The sequence below is a fragment of the Benincasa hispida genome, chromosome 11, assembly GCF_009727055.1.
Source record: "Benincasa hispida cultivar B227 chromosome 11, ASM972705v1, whole genome shotgun sequence".
NCBI lineage: Eukaryota > Viridiplantae > Streptophyta > Magnoliopsida > Cucurbitales > Cucurbitaceae > Benincasa > Benincasa hispida.
This window is the reverse complement of record NC_052359.1, coordinates 78774557-78790778: the sequence shown is the minus strand read 5'-3', so window position 1 is coordinate 78790778 and position 16222 is coordinate 78774557. Positions and strand designations below refer to the sequence as shown.

Sequence of the window (16222 nt, the reverse complement as noted above, 5' to 3'; positions counted from 1 at the left end):
CAATAATGATTAGAAAATTGTAAAATTATCATATTTATAAATGATATATTTATGTGACATTTATAAATATGGCAAAATTTTGTCACTCGTTGCAATTTATTCTAGAAAATTACCTTTCAAGTGAATGAAGACACAAGTGAATCCATGGAAAAACAAAGTTTATATATTTATGTTTTCAATATTCTTCAAATATGTCATTTGGAGTAGATTTTGAAATTAGCATTAATTATTTAAAACGTATTCGATAATATGTTTATAACCCATAAAAATACATCTACTTACCAATAAACATTGTGTTCAATCTTTAATTATTATTATTTAATTTTATGAACATGTGTTTTATGTTATAAATTCTGTATAATTATTATTTTACAATATTATGTAGTTTTTAATATAATATATCATAAATATTTTAATTTAACAAAAGGAAAGGAATTTATAACAAGGATTGCTACATTTATCTAAGTTGTTATCATTTTTAATGTAATAGTTCTGCACTTCAAAATCTAAATACATTAAAAATATACAAATGTTGATTTCTAAATTATCTTTAGGAAGTATTTGAGATATTGAATTAGTTATTATAATCAATGATTATTATAATCTGTGAGTTATAATAATTTGTATTTGAAATGCATATTATTTTAGTCTGGTTAAAAAATAATGAACATTATAATAAAGAGGGAAAAAGAGGATGATAAACAAATAGTAAACATTGGAGCATAGATAAATTTAAAATAGTAGTAATGTAGTTAATTGTAGGTTATAATAGTTGAAAAACACCAATGTTACAACTGGAGCCTCAAACATGGAGTGGGTTATAAGAATTCACTCCACTAATTCGAAGTTGATGGCCCAAACACCCACTAAGCACAATTATGAAAAAATAAATACAATTTTCAAAAATCAAAATTTGTTATCAAATGAAACCTAAATTATTTAGAAATAAATGATGATGAATGGTACATGTTGATTAGAGGACCATTCAAACAAAGAATTAGAACATTCTTACACAAGAATATAGAGAACCTTTCAGCAAGAGACATAACTGTAGAGGTTGAAATCAATTTCATCCGTTTCAGAAGGGAATACTCCTCCAATCTCATAGAAGGTTGGTTCGTGGCACCAGATCTCAACGTCGAAGGACAAGGTAGACTGACCATACTTTTGACAGTTGGGGATCTCTTCCCGAGGGTGCCTTTTTTCTCTGGGTTTCAAATGTTGTCAACGTGGTGGGGCAACTCTCACGAGATTAGCTTGACACTCATACATTTTTAATAAGTTAGAAAGTGAAAAAGTGATTGTTAGGTTGAATCATGTCGTGATTTGCTAATAATTTGTGAAAATAAGTACATTATTAATATGTACTCCTCCCGTCGAGATCAAAGATTCACATCTCCATATTCCATACGGGTTATTTGCCTAAGATATTATATCTACACAAACTTGTACAAAGCATTTTTTACTACTTGTTATGATTAAAATTAAGGACAATTGCAAATATAGCAAGCAAACATAAAGTATCGATAAATAATGCACCATGTAAAATAATTTGCACATATAATAAAATTTAGATTATGATAAACCATATCGTTAGTAGGAGTCTCTAAGTGATAGACCTTTATTACTGGTAGGAGTCTATCACCAATAAAGTAATATATTTTGTTATATTTACAATTCTTTTAAAATATTGTTATACATCGTGTTACTCAATTTAATTACCCTCAAAATGGTGTAATAAAATTTTGAAAATGGGCTTAATAATTCAGGCAGAGATAATCAAAGTCCATGGACAATGCCCTAAGAGACCCGTCTCGAGAAAGCCCACAAAGTTTTGGTCTCAAAGGTCCAATGGTTCTTCTTCCTTCTGAGCTGTCAGCTCCTCCATTTTCACTCTCGGAAGCTTGAAAGGTGAACAACCGTAAAATGGGAAGGCCTCAAAGAAGGAGCGGAGCCACCGGCGGTGACGATCAACTTCACGCCGCCGCTAGAAACGGCGACTTGAGTTCCGTCATTTCAATTTTGGCATCTAACCCTTCGTCTGTCAATTCCAGAGATAAGCACTCCCGGACTCCGTATCCTTATGTTTCATCCTGTTAATTGTTATTTCCAGACTCAATTATTTTTAGAATTTTGTGCGAATCATCATGCCCTTCGTGCTGCTTAACTCAAATCCTTGAGATATGTTCGATTATAGCTTTGGTTAATTGTTATTTCCAGACTCAATTATTTTTAGAATTTTGTGCGAATCATCATGCCCTTCGTGCTGCTTAACTCAAATCCTTGAGATATGTTCAATTATAGCTTTGTTTGATTCAGTTTGAGTTCAATTAAATTGAAGTTGCTCAAGTTAGATTGGTTTAAGTAGCTTCGTAATGTTGTTTCTAGGTTGAATCAACCGAACAAATCCAAGTAGATTAATTTCTTTGATATCTTAATATGAGGATATATTATTATGCACCGAAGTTCTTATTTTTAAGTCTTGTATCCTTCAATAATTTTTGGAAAATAAGATGGCTATTACTGTTTTTTTTTTTTTTTGGGATAATAAATTTTAGGGTAAATGAATCAAACAATCTAAACCAATCTAATGCTGCATGGTGATTAGTGATTGAATTGAATTTTGTGACTTTATCACATAATTAGAGTCATTTGATGAGAGAGTTTGAGTACATTCATTAAATTCAAAAGACATCTTGCATCCATGTATTTTGATGAAACTGGAGTTGTCGATGAAGTAAAGTTGCACCATTACTTTTTATCTACGAAGGAAGAGAAACCAATATGTAACTGTTATCTTTCATTTAAAAAAATTTCCTTAGTAAAAGTTCTTTTTCAAGCCTGTCACTGACTTAATGAGAAGAGTCTTATAACTTTTAGTTTGTTTCATGTCGGGTGATTATCAAGCTTTCATTGTGAGACTTTGGTTGGACTTTTGCCTCACGGCTATTATCAAATCTATGCTTCTGAAGTAGTAGGGGGAGTGGATAATATCTAAACTGTCAAGAGTGGATAAACAGGTCATACAAAACATTCTAAAAATATTGGATAACTGGCTGTCTTTGAATTTTGCTGTTGCTCTACAACACTGTATCTCATCATACAATATTCCTTTTCCTGTTGATAGATTAGCTCGTCAGCTCATTATATCATAAAGGGAGGGAATGGGTGCATTGCTTCTCCTATTGTTTGATAGCTTACCATGTAAAAGCATGTTAGGACATTAATTCTAAAGACTAGAAAACTAGGAATTATATGGCTGCTTGCAAACTAACGAGCAGAAATCTTGGAGTAATCCTGAATGATCTGAACAGCTAGTCAGGACACCTTTTATTGACTATTTACTAAATAAATGAAGGAAAATTTTCCCCAATATACCTGCCACTGCCATGAAGCACAAGCAAGACGTTGTGATGCTACTTAAAACTAGTTCTTTGGGAAATTTTCATTTTCTTACCTTGTATTTAGCTTGGGGAGTTAATTTTAACATTTCAACTTGTAGTTTCATCAAATTAAACTCTATATTGAAGGAGGGCAACGCTTGCCCATAATGAGTTTAATTTTTCAACTTTTTTTTTTAACAAGTTTTAGCTTACTACAAGTGTTCTTAGGGCTGTACTGTTGGAAAATTCTCCCATTTCTACTGCAAGAACAAACTGAAAATAGCAGAGAAATTAAAAGAAAACAAAGTAAGATACACAAGAATTTATGTAGAAAACTCCAAATCCGAAAAAACCAAGGCTCACAAGATTGAAATTCACTATGTGAAAAATTATTATAGCCACAATGAATTCTCTCCTCCAACTAGAAGAACACTCTCTCAAAACTTTTGTACGAGTCAAACCCCCTTTTCCCCACTCTCAAACTGAAAAAAAAAAAGAGGGAATTTAACTAGAGTTAGCACACCCAAGCATAAAATGCTTCTAACTCAAACAACTTGAAACCATAGGCTCCTTTTATAATGCTTGGAGTCCATCACTTTCTTGAACTTTTGCATTATGAGACAACTTACTCTTCTAATATTTTGCAAAAAACTCTACATGTACATGACTATTTTTGTGGGTACTAGGTATACCGCACCTGTTTGGATGCTTTTCAGACGGGTTTGCATTTCATTGTTGAATTTGGAGTCTTTTTTACCAGTTTGATTCTGTGGCTTGGTTCGGGCATTTTCATGGTTGAGTTTGAGCATTTTTGTACTTCGAAATTGAACGCTTTGGTGGTTGCACTTACTCAAGTTTAAGGATTGACTGGATGAAATTGAAAATTTAATGTTAAAATTGTAAGGAGTAAAAATGCAATATTCTCAATTTCTTTTCCAAGAAACCCTGCTTGTAGAGTTTCTGCTTGAGCAGGGTTCCTGGTGTATTAATGCCGCTTTATATCATAACATAACAGAGTATAAAGCATAACAGAGATGCTCGCTCAATCCTCCTGTCCCACGCCTTTTACTATCTCAGTTAAAGGTTGTATTCAAGTTCTTGAAAGTCCTCTTTACCTTATGCTTTAAACTTTTATCACAATATATTACGCTCAACAGGTTATTAAGTGGCTCTTATCTTTTCAATGTCATGAAGAGCTAGCTCTCACTTTAGTCTTGTTACTTTTTTTTGCCAATACACTAATTCTAGCATCCCAGCCCTTCGACTGTGTTTCCTTCACTCTAGCAAACTTTGAAATATAGACTGCATTTGGCAGCATGGTCTGGACAAGCAGAAGTTATAAATTATCTATGCAAGAACAAGGCCGATGTTGGTGCTGCTGCCATGGATGATATGGCTGCAATACATTTTGCATCTCAGAAGGGACATTTAGAAGTAGTTCGTACTTTGATCTCATGTGGTGGATCGGTTAAAGCTTCTACTCGAAAGGGTATGACCCCACTGCACTATGCCGTGCAATGTTCACATTTGGAGCTTGTTAAGTACTTAGCAAAGAAAGGTGCAAGCTTGAGTGCTAGAACAAAGGCAGGACAAACCCCTCTTGATTTGGCTAGCAATGAAGAAATCCGCTTGTTCTTGGAAGAACAGGAAAAAACATCTAAGAAAGGAGAACTCAAAGATAAAGGGAAAGTTGGGACAACTCATTCGCAGCCAACAGTGTTGGGAGAAGATGAGGCACCCACTGCAAAGGCGAACGAAACTGAAAATGAAGAAGATTTGGCAGTTGAGCAGCCAAAGAGGCAGAGCAATGAAGAAGACCAGGGGGACGAACAATCAAAGAGGAAGATTGATGGGGCTGCTGGTGAGGAAGCCTTGCCAAAACCGAAGAAGGCGAAAGTTGCCCTTGGCCATCTTCTAACATCGGATGACACACAAGAGGATGATGAAAACTCATAAAAATGGCGTCGAGTTGTCTGTGTAACCAACATTATTGTAATAACATCAACACACCTTAATCCTTACAGTCCCTTCTCCATATGTTTATTATTAACTCCATGATTTTAGATATAGACCTTTGAAAGTAACATATTTCTCTTTTGGTCTTGAAGACCTCATAGACCATAGTCTATCCTTCACATCAAAGATTTGATACATGTTATCTCTAACCTTCCTTCACATCAAAGGTTTGGTACATGTTATCTCTAACTGTTCACTAACATTTCTCTAGTTAAACTTAGTCCCTTAGATTATTAGTGAAGGTTTGATTTTGAGTTATAAGTGGTTAATTAATCACATTGTTCATATTTGGATATAAACTAATCTACTTCGAGAGATTTTAACGTACAATTCCATATTTATAAACGTAAATTTCTTCTTTGTGATATCGAGTTTTGAAATGGATTTAAAATAAGATTTAATTTTTGATTGAGGTAGAAGATTATAGGTGTATTTGGAATAATACATTTTCAAGTGTTTAATTTTACAAAAAGTCATTTGGGAAGAAATTGGAGTGTTTGGCAATCCCTTGGAATAGTTTTTCGTGTGTATTTTCATCATTTTTTATCAAAAAAATTTAAATAAAAATGAGTTTTTTTTTTTTAATTTTTTTTTTTCTCAAGTCAATCCAAATGAGTGGATATTAATATAGAAGACTTCAAATTTGTTACCAACCCAATTAACGACTTTTTTTTTTTTTTTTTTTGAAAGATCATAGAATTATCATCTTGATAATACTAGAAAGTATACTAATCACCATAACCAAGATGGTTTTGAAGAAGAACCCAACTTAGTTAAACGAAACTATAAGATTAAGGATCTGTTTGGATTGACTAGAGGAAAAAATATTTTCCAGAAAAGTAATTTTCAATTAAACTTTTTTTATAAAAACCGTTTAAAATACATTTTGAAAGTGTTTCAAAAACTATTTTGAGTGGTTGTCAAACACTTTAATTTTTTTAAAATGAAATTAAACACTAGAAAAATTAAACCAAACACACCTTAAGTTTAGTTAACTTTTGTGTCTATTTGGTCCATGAATCTTCGAAAGTATCTAATAAATCTTTTAAATTTAATTTTGTGCTTACTAGGTCTTTACCGTATTCTAACATTTAAAAAAATTAATTGATCTGGATGTACTTAACAAATTTTTTTTGTTAATTCAAACAATTCAAAGATATATTGGACATAAAATTAAAAATTGAATAAGGATTTGAAGTTGTTATCCTCAAATTTAAGCATTCTAATGAAAATAATAAAAGAAAAATAAAATAGCAATAATGCCGGCCTAGGGTTGCAATCATATTGATGAAAGTCCAAGAAGAAACAAGGTTGAACCAATTTGACAAAACACAAAACAATTTTACGCATAAGGAGATTAACGCCGGCAAATTTTTCATTCTATGAAAATGACAAACCAAACAGCATCAAATATATGTTATATGCTTCTGCTCTAATTAAAAAAACAAAAAAACAAAAAACAAAAAACAAAAAACAAAAACAAAAAAACAAAACTAGCTAAGATTTGTAAACATTACTACACATTAAGGGTATTTGTGTATAATTTTGTTTAGCTGGCTGTAAAACGAATTTATTACAAATGAGAACTCAAACTCTTATTTCAACGAACATGTGGGTTGAAGGATTTACATCTTTACCCTTTAAGTTTCGAATATATGTCTTTAACCAGTGGATCATCGTTATGTTTATATCGACGAATAACGTTGATCAATAAGTTTTTATAATCATATAAATTTAACATTGTGACGTTTGTTGAGTAAGTCTAATACCACTCAATACATGTAATAAATTAAATAGCCAAAAATAATAAAAATTGTCATGTATAAATCCAAATTCAATGTTTGAGTAATTGTAATAATTATTATTGATGATACCACCAACAAAAGGTTTGTAGGAAAAGGCCAACTAAAAGGAGCATTGGAGGTAGCAAATTAGTTGAAAGATGATATAAATAGAAGAGAGTTAATTTGGGATTAGCCAAAGAAAGGGTTGAGATAATCTAATTACACAATGCATAATTATTGTAAGCAATGGAGAAGAATGGAGATTATTGCCTTGATTATGTTAATGATGCAAAATTTGTTTAGATTTGGAGAGTGTTTTGATGATGGTGATTTGATCAAGAGCTTACCAGGACAACCAATTGTTAGGTTTCAACAATTTGGAGGTTATATTACCATTGATGAAATCCAACATAGGTCTCTTTTCTACTACTTTGTTGAGGCCCAAAGTGATCCCAATTCAAAGCCTCTTGTTCTTTGGTTAAATGGAGGTGATTTTTTTTTTTTTTTTTTTAAAAAAAAAATTCTATTTTTGGTTATTCATATAATTTCAACTACAACTTTTACATTCAAATGTTTGGTGTTTGTTTGTTTTAGGTCCTGGTTGTTCATCACTTGGTGCAGGAGCTTTTGTTGAAAATGGTCCTTTTCGACCAAAAGGAGATGTTTTGATTCTCAATGAATTTAGTTGGAACAATGGTTTGTATTATGTAGAGGCCTTTTTTCTTTATCTTGATTTTTTTTAAAAATATTGTATATACTTAGGTACATCTTGGACGGTACTCATTCTTTTTCTAACTCACTCCAATCACATTATAGGAGAAAAACTCGAAAATATATATTTCTTTTTTTAAAAAAAAGAATTTGCTATGTGACAAATTGTGGTTGGACAAGTGAGCTAGACTGCAACCATCATGGGTTAGTCTAGTGGTAAATAAGGGGGCATGATTTTGATAAAAGACTAAGAAATGATGAGTTTAATCTAAGGTGACCACCTAGGGTTTAGTATTCCGAGTTTCCTTGACACCAAAATGTTGTAGAGTGAGGTGAATTGTTTCATGAGATTAGTCGAGATGTGCGTAAGTTTTCCTAGATACTCACGAATAAAAAAAAAATAAAAAAGCTAGACTGCAAAACATGAATGCATATATTTTTGTTTGTGAAGTTCTAACTTCAATAACTTGCTAATGACTTGTTAGTAATTTTTGTTGATTTGACAGTGGCAAATGTATTGTATCTCGAATCTCCAGCTGGGGTTGGATTCTCGTTTTCTAAGAATACCACGTTCTATGACACAGTTAATGACAAAATCACTGGTGAGTTTTCTCGTCAATGTTTGGATATATTGTTTATATCCTTTATTTTAATATCATAGTTATTTCATAACATATTGATTGGAAATTTTAGGCTAAATTACAAAAACACTCCTAAATTTTGTCACTTATTTCAAAAGTTGATAATATTACCTTTGACTATCCCTTTAGGAATAGTGTGATGGTGAGAGGGTTTAAATTTCTGTTTCAGGTCATCACCACACCAATTTAGGCCATTTCATTCAAACTTATAAAGAAATCCTATTTCAAATGTATAGTTTTGAAATGTTTATGAAAAAAAAAAGTTAAAAGTAATATTGTAACATGATGAGTATAAAAATAAAAATAGATTCTGTATAGTAATAGATTGAAAATATTAGTCGTATATAAATACATTAAAAAAACATAGAATGTAGATAAACTGATTGGTACATTTGACAGCACAAGACAACATTGTTTTCCTCGAACGATGGTTGGAGAAATTTCCAGAATATAAAAACAGAGAATTTTACATCACTGGTGAAAGCTATGCAGGCCATTATATCCCACAACTTGCAAGACTTGTTCTTCAATCTAACCTTAACATTAAGCTCAACGCAATAGCTGTAAGTCAGCACTATAATTATATTGTCAATATTCTTTTAAATTGTATATATAAAAAATCAAATTTTCCCGCTAAACAATCATAGAAGTAATAATTTGATTCGTAAATTTTGATTTATAATGATTTTAATTATTGTAATTTTAAATTTGTAACAATTTTATTTTTGAATTTTTAACGCGTAACTATATTTAATCCTTATTGTTAAAAATCTCATCAAACTTAGTTGTTTATTTTGATTGTGTAAGAACTTTGTCTTTATGTAATTTATAGGGAAAAAAAAATTCAATTTGACTCTTAATTTGTTAGGTTCTATTAAAATAAGTGTTGTAATTTTTGCCCACCATTTAAATGTCACTAGTTTTCCTCTAATTTTAACAAAGAATCGTATAAAAGATATTTATAAACTTATTAATTTTAATAAGTTAAAGTTTTGTTAATTCACAAACTAACTATATTGAAAAACTTTGCCCAAACTTTATAAATTTGAACTAAAAGCTAGCTCTAATACTATTTTCTCTAAAATTTTATCGCTTTTTGTACGCATGTTTTATAATTCATTAAATGTACCTAAGAGAAAATTTTTAAAATTTTTTTAACCATATTTGGAGCAAGAATTTATTACAGGGTTAAAATTTCTATAACTTTTAAAATTTAGGGTTAAAATTGCAACACTTACCAAGATTTGAGGTACAATTTGATGAAATTAAAAGTTTAAAGTTGAAATTGATACAAATTCACCAAAGTCATGGTCAAAATTGAATTTTCTCATAGTTTATAATCCATTTATGAATCTACATATAAGATCAAATTTCATAAATCTTAACAATATTTGCATAATAAAAACTAAATCATTACGGATGGTAAAGTATAGGAATGATCAAAACTTGTTAATTATTATTTTCAGATTGGGAATCCCTTATTGGAATTTAACACGGATTTCAATTCAAGAGGCAAATATTTATGGTCTCATGGAGTGCTATCAGAGTCAACATTTGAGCTTCTGAATTCAGTATGTAGCATTTCCCAAATCACAAGAGAAGCTATCAATGGGGAAATTTCAGATGCATGTTTAAGTATTAATGATTTGGTTGGTCGAGAGATGTCTAAGTTTATAAATGCTTATTCCATTAATCTTGATGTTTGTTTGAGTGATCAATCACAAGCTGCTGGCACTCTCCATTCTCTCACTTTCCCCAGGCAATTAGGAGATCAATCTAATGCAAAATCTACTTCCACCCCTCTTCCACAATTCTCGGTTCGTAATTTCTATACTTTCATCATCTCTGATCTTTCAAAGTTTTCATTCGATTATTCCGATCTTATATATATATATATATATATATTAGCTAATGTCGAAGAAGGATTAGTATTGATGGGGGAAGCACTTGCCTTTTGATTGTCGTCTTAGTGTAAAAGATTAGGGTTGATTCTCGTTTTGGTCTCTAAACTTATAAGTTTCAAAGTATGTCCATATTTTAGTCATTTTCTTTTCATGTTTGTTTCATTTTGATCGCCCCTGTTTGGTAACCATTTTCGTTTTTGTTTTTGAAAATTAGGACACTATTCCTACCTCCAAATTTCTTCTTTTGTTATCTACTTTTCACCAATGGTTTAAAAAACCAAGTTAGATTTTGAAAATTAAAAAAAGTAACTTTCAAAAAGTTATATTTGATTTTTGAATTTGGCCAAGGATTCAACCATTGTACTCAAGAAAGATGCAAATTAATGTAAGAAATGTGGATGAAATAGACTTAATTTTTTTAAAAAAAAAAAAAAAAAAACCAAATGATTAGCCTAAATTTTTATTATGTCTATTTTAGTTTTAAACTTTTTTTTTTGTTTTTAGTTTTGGTCCTTTTTGAGTAATTTTTATCCATATTTAATTTTCACTTGTCCAATGCTTGTTTCTTATAAGTCTGTGTGGCTTCAAATCACTCGTAAGTATACATATTCAAAGTTATGCCATTAGTTTTTAAACAAAATAAAAAATAAGGATCAAAATTATTATTTTTTGGAAGTGGATGGGCTCAAATAAATCTTTTAAAAATTCAGAAACTAAAATAACATTTAAAAAGGTTTGAGGACTAAAATAGAATGATTTTAAAATTTCAGGACCAAACTATAATTTAAACTAAAAATTTATATACAAATGTTAAAGTTGAAAGATCATTATATAAATACTTTTAGAATAAAAAATTTTACCCAAAAAAAAAAAAACAAATTGTAGCATACTTGGTTTTTAGTTTTTGATTTTTGAAAATGGTTTTTGTTTTGTTCCAATTTCTTCACAATAACTTTCATCCTTGTTAGAAAACATTTAAGATGCTAATCAAATTTCAAAAACAAAAATTAGTCTTAAGAAACTAATTTTTTTTTAGTGTTAAAAAAAAGACGGGTGCAAATATAATAATCAGACCCCAAGTATTAGTAAATATATTATAATATGAAACAATTTGTGAATGTAGCAAAATTTAGATTTAGCTCTCGAAGTCTATCTATTAGGTAGACTATATTGCTAATAGGAGTCTATGTTAGTGATAGAGTCTATCATCAATAGTTTTTTTTTCCTATATTTGTAATTTCTTAAAAACGTTGTTATACATTTAATTAGTTTTAAAAATACTACCCATTATGATTATGGATTTAAGAGATCGGAAGTTCAAATCCGTGAAAATATTGAGTTTTAATGGATGGTATGTATATAGGAAGATGGAGGAAAGGTAGATGTTTGTATATTGAATGAAGTGAATGCATATCTAAATAGAGTTGATGTTCAAGAAGCTCTTCATGCTCGCTTGGTTGGAGTTTCTACTTGGACCCTCTGCAGCAGGTTATTTATTTATTTAATTAATTACCATTTACCATTTCTTTCCAATTTCTTTTCAAATTTATTATTTTATGTTTTACACATATATTTTTATAAATTATACCAAGATTATCAAACATTTGATAGATTTATTGATTTATTTTTGCAGTATTTTGGACTATGATTTGAGTAACTTATTGACACCAACCATTAATATTGTGGGTTCACTCGTGCATTCTGGAATAAGAGTTTTGATTTATAGGTAATTGTTTAAATTAATTAAGCTTAATTATGTTTTTTTTCCTTATCTTTATTTTTCTTATTCAGAATAACAAGTCAATATGAGCGTAACTATTTATAGGGGTATTCATGGGTTTGGTTGGATTGGATTAAAAGACTTTTCAGACCCAATCATGAAATATTTGGGTTGGGTTGGTTCGAGTTAATCGGGTCATTTATTTAAAATTTTGTTATAAAAAAAAACAAAACGAAAATATGTAAAAATCTAATTTAATTATTTTCATATATTGAATTAAGATTAACAACTCAATTTCAATATATATAGTGAAAATTTTCTTTCTAAAGTTCAAATAAACTAATTTTGAGAGTCGTTGAAAAATAAATTATTCAAAAAATATTAAAATTAAATAAAATTAAAATCAATATACGTATAAATAATTGTGTTATGAGTAATAAAAACCATATTTTAATGTTAATAATAAATTCGGGTTAGTTCGAGTTATATTAGGTGAACCTATGAACCAACTCAACCCATAAAATTTTCATTTATTTGAACCCAACCGGGTTAATCGGTTGTTTTGAGTCGTTCGATTTTTTGAACACCCCTCCATTTATATTTGCAATTGTTTTAGTAAAAATAATGGATTATGAATAAAATTGGTGGGTGTGTGGAATGGCAGTGGAGATCAAGATTCAGTAATTCCATTACTTGGAAGTCGAACTTTGGTGAATAAGTTGGCAAAGGCTTTGAGGTTAAACACCACTCTCCCTTACTCACCTTGGTTTCACAACCAACAGGTAAAAACTCATATATTATTATTATTATTTTACCTATTCATTTTTCGAAAAAAAAAAAAATCAATTTATATCTTTAAATTTTATTAATTATATCAATTAAAAATCATGATCGGATAATCGTATCAATTTAAACTTTCAAGTTTCGGAAGTGTATCATAATTCTCACATTCTATTATGTTTTGTTTAAATAAATATCATGTCGCGATTTATAATTTTATTAATTAAGGTCTCGTTTGGTAATCATTTTGTTTTTAGAAATTAAGCCGATGAATGCTACTTACACCTCCAAATTTCTTTCTTTGTTATCTACTTTTCACAAATGGTTTAAAACTAAGTCAAATTTTGAGAATTAAAAAAAGTAGCTTTCAAAAAGTTGTTTTTATTTTTGGAATTTGAAATTTGACTAAGAATTCAACCATTGTATTTAAGAAAAATGCAAATCATGGTAAGAAATGTAGATGAAATAGGTCTGATTTTCAAAAATAAAAATAAAAAACATATCAAACGGGGTCTAAATCTTTAAACTTTTATAAGCATATCAATATAAACTATCACTTTGGATTTTTTTTTTTTTTTTTTAAAAACATCAATACATCGATTCTAATCATCCAAAGGTAGCTCCAAACTTTTATTCTCAAGTTTCCATTAAATAATTTTTAAAAAAATAATTAATGCTAATGAATAAAATATCTTTTTTTCCTCATATAGAATTTAATCACTTAAATAAAAATATTAAAAATATTTAATTACAAGTTTGGTCCCAGCAAATTTTCAATTGGGATAGTATCTAAGAAGGGTCTTTAAACTTTAAAGTTTAATCAAGTACTTGAACTTTCAAATTTATGTCTAATAAGTTCTCAACATATTAAACATTTTAAAAAAAGAGAGATTTTCAAAAGTAGAAAAATAAGGGAAATTATTTATACAACATAGCAAAATGTTAATCTTCTTTAATAGAAGCTGATAGAAGTCTATCAATGTTTATCAGTGATAGAAACTAATAAAAGTTTATTATTGATATATGCTGATAGAAACCTATAAGTATATTCTTTTACTATTTCTATAAATAGTTTGACATTTTTTATATCGGTAAAAAAATTTCTTTGAAATTTGTATCTTATAAATTTGTGAGAGAAGACATACTAAACATAAAAAAGAATTACATACTTTGTAAAAGCCATATTTTTCCAATATTATTGTGTGTTTAGGTTGGAGGATGGGTAGAAGCATTTGGGGATAAGAATGACCTATCATTTGCCACCATTAGAGGAGCTGCTCATCAAGCTCCTTACACTTCACCAGCAACATCATTGGCACTTTTCACTGCTTTCCTACAAGCAAAAAACCCATGAATTATCTTTTTATTTTTTATTTATAATTAATCACAACTCATTGTGTGTGCTTTATTTTCAATAACTAAGCATAAATCATAGCTCATATGCTTCATCTTTCCAACACATTTCAATTTCTTACTCTTGCATTCATATAATTGAGCAATGTATCCTATTTTACACATTCTATTTGCATATTATATATATTACATGGATTTTCTTATATATTTGTATTTGCGAATATTTATGTGACAAAAAAAAAAAAAATCTAGTATGTAAATAGTTATGACGATCAAAAGAGATTTTTCTAAAATTAAAGTCTATATGCCAAAATAAATATAGTTGTTCTTACATTCCATATATTGTTAAGTAAATATATTAAATTACTTAATGAATAAACAAATAATTTATCATAAATGAAGATTCAACAAAGTTAAAAAAATATTCACAAAATTGACATCTACGAATAATAGATGCTTAAACTTTTAATTTTGTATCTAACAAATCATTGATTGATATATATTTATTTTTTAAAAATATTGTATTTATTGAACTTAGAACTGAAATTTTAGAATACCGTTACACATAAAGTGTATCTAACAAATCAACCATAAATTAATCTTTTCAAAAAATTTAAATAAATTTTGCATCTATCATATACAAAATAAAAAGTTTAAGAATAATGAGTGCGGGAGTGTGATACAACAAGGTCTAAAATCTCATAATTTTATGAAAATTTTGATAGAATGTTGATTTCGATAAATATTCTAGAAAAATTATAAAAAATTAAATAATTTAAAAATTAAATTTAAATTAGTAAATAAATTTTTTATGATTTTTAAAAAAAAAAAACAAATCAACATGTATATTAGTTATATTATGTTTATTAATATTTTGTAGCTTATATTTTATATTTTGTGAATTTTTTTACAATACATTGAAAATATCTATTCATCTTTAATGTTGATATTGAATAAATAAGAAAAGGGACCGTTGCAAATATAGACATTAGACCAAAAGTATTAGTAGATGTAACATAATGTAAAAAAAATTTGCAAACATGGCCAAATTTAAATAGTTTATCGATGATAGACCATATTATTGGTACATATCACTGGTAAGAGTCTATTGATGAGTTGATTGACTTGGGAGTCTATCAATAATAGAATGTAAAGATAAGAAACCCGGTAAAAATGTCTACTTCCCGTGGCCTTTTACACTGTCTTTTCACTCAAACTCTGCTCAGATGAATATCCTTGCTTCCGCAAGTGTTGACCCTCTCTCCTTTTGTAGCGCTTCTCGATAGTCTTTCGAGCTGTCCAAGAATGATCTCTCGTCGTCTTCTTGGCTCATTCAACAACCCTCATCACTAGACAAACTCATTTGTGCAAGGAGCTAGAGCGGGCAGAAATTGCAGTGGTAGTGGAGAAAGTCACAGCATAATTAGTGCAGTTGTCAGTGCAACCGAGTCTAAGGCAGAGAATTATTGATGCGCAGTGTTGTGACCCTTATCTGGATGAGAGAGTTCGTAGGGTGGAGTCAGACCAAGATGACGAATTCTTGGTATCAGCGAAAGGTGGTCTCCTCTATCAGGGACGTTTGTGCGTGCCAGCAGATAATGATATTAAGAATGAGTTGTTGTTAGAGGCTCACAGTTCCTTATTTTCGATTTATCTCGGCAGCACCAAGATGTATTAGGACTTGAAACGTTATTACTGGTTGAATGATACATTGATAGACTTGTCTATATTTGTCATTTTTTAAAATGGTGTTATACACTTAGTTATTATTTCTAAAAATGCTACGAATTATAATTACCTATAAAAAATATAAATATCAATAAAATTACCGACATGTTACCCATAAAAAATATAAATATCAATAAAATTATCGACATGTCAACCGAAATTTAATAGTATGGAGCGAACCAAAAATCTTATTTTCAAAATT

At 29.3% G+C, this 16222-nt stretch overlaps 2 protein-coding genes across 2 annotated transcripts; both read left to right on the top strand.

Annotated features, from left to right (window-relative positions):
* Positions 1-1826: 1826 nt before the first annotated feature.
* LOC120091020 (putative ankyrin repeat protein RF_0381) lies at positions 1827-5541 on the top strand. The gene is made up of 2 exons (XM_039048806.1): positions 1827-2075; positions 4685-5541. Exons 1-2 carry the CDS (start codon positions 1927-1929, stop codon positions 5337-5339), a joined length of 804 nt encoding a protein of 267 aa, XP_038904734.1. The 5' UTR covers positions 1827-1926; the 3' UTR covers positions 5340-5541.
* Positions 5542-7439: 1898 nt separating this feature from the next.
* Positions 7440-14293, top strand: LOC120090880 (serine carboxypeptidase-like 45). Its single transcript, XM_039048579.1, has 9 exons — positions 7440-7671; positions 7778-7879; positions 8401-8496; positions 8935-9098; positions 10002-10259; positions 11803-11927; positions 12073-12165; positions 12824-12941; positions 14150-14293. Exons 1-9 carry the CDS (start codon positions 7440-7442, stop codon positions 14291-14293), a joined length of 1332 nt encoding a protein of 443 aa, XP_038904507.1.
* Positions 14294-16222: the final 1929 nt, after the last annotated feature.

What these genes read in the sequence shown, in the direction of transcription:
- LOC120091020 (XM_039048806.1), top strand. Translation starts at nt 1,927, where the DNA reads ATGGGAAGGCCTCAAAGAAGGAGCGGAGCCACCGGCGGTGACGATCAA. An exon ending in GATAAGCACTCCCGGACTCC is followed by an intron (nt 2,076 to 4,684) that starts GTATCCTTATGT and finishes TTTGAAATATAG; the next exon opens with ACTGCATTTGGCAGCATGGT.
- LOC120090880 (XM_039048579.1), top strand. Translation starts at nt 7,440, where the DNA reads ATGGAGATTATTGCCTTGATTATGTTAATGATGCAAAATTTGTTTAGA. An exon ending in ACTTGGACCCTCTGCAGCAG is followed by an intron (nt 11,928 to 12,072) that starts GTTATTTATTTA and finishes TTATTTTTGCAG; the next exon opens with TATTTTGGACTATGATTTGA. An exon ending in CTTGGTTTCACAACCAACAG is followed by an intron (nt 12,942 to 14,149) that starts GTAAAAACTCAT and finishes TTGTGTGTTTAG; the next exon opens with GTTGGAGGATGGGTAGAAGC.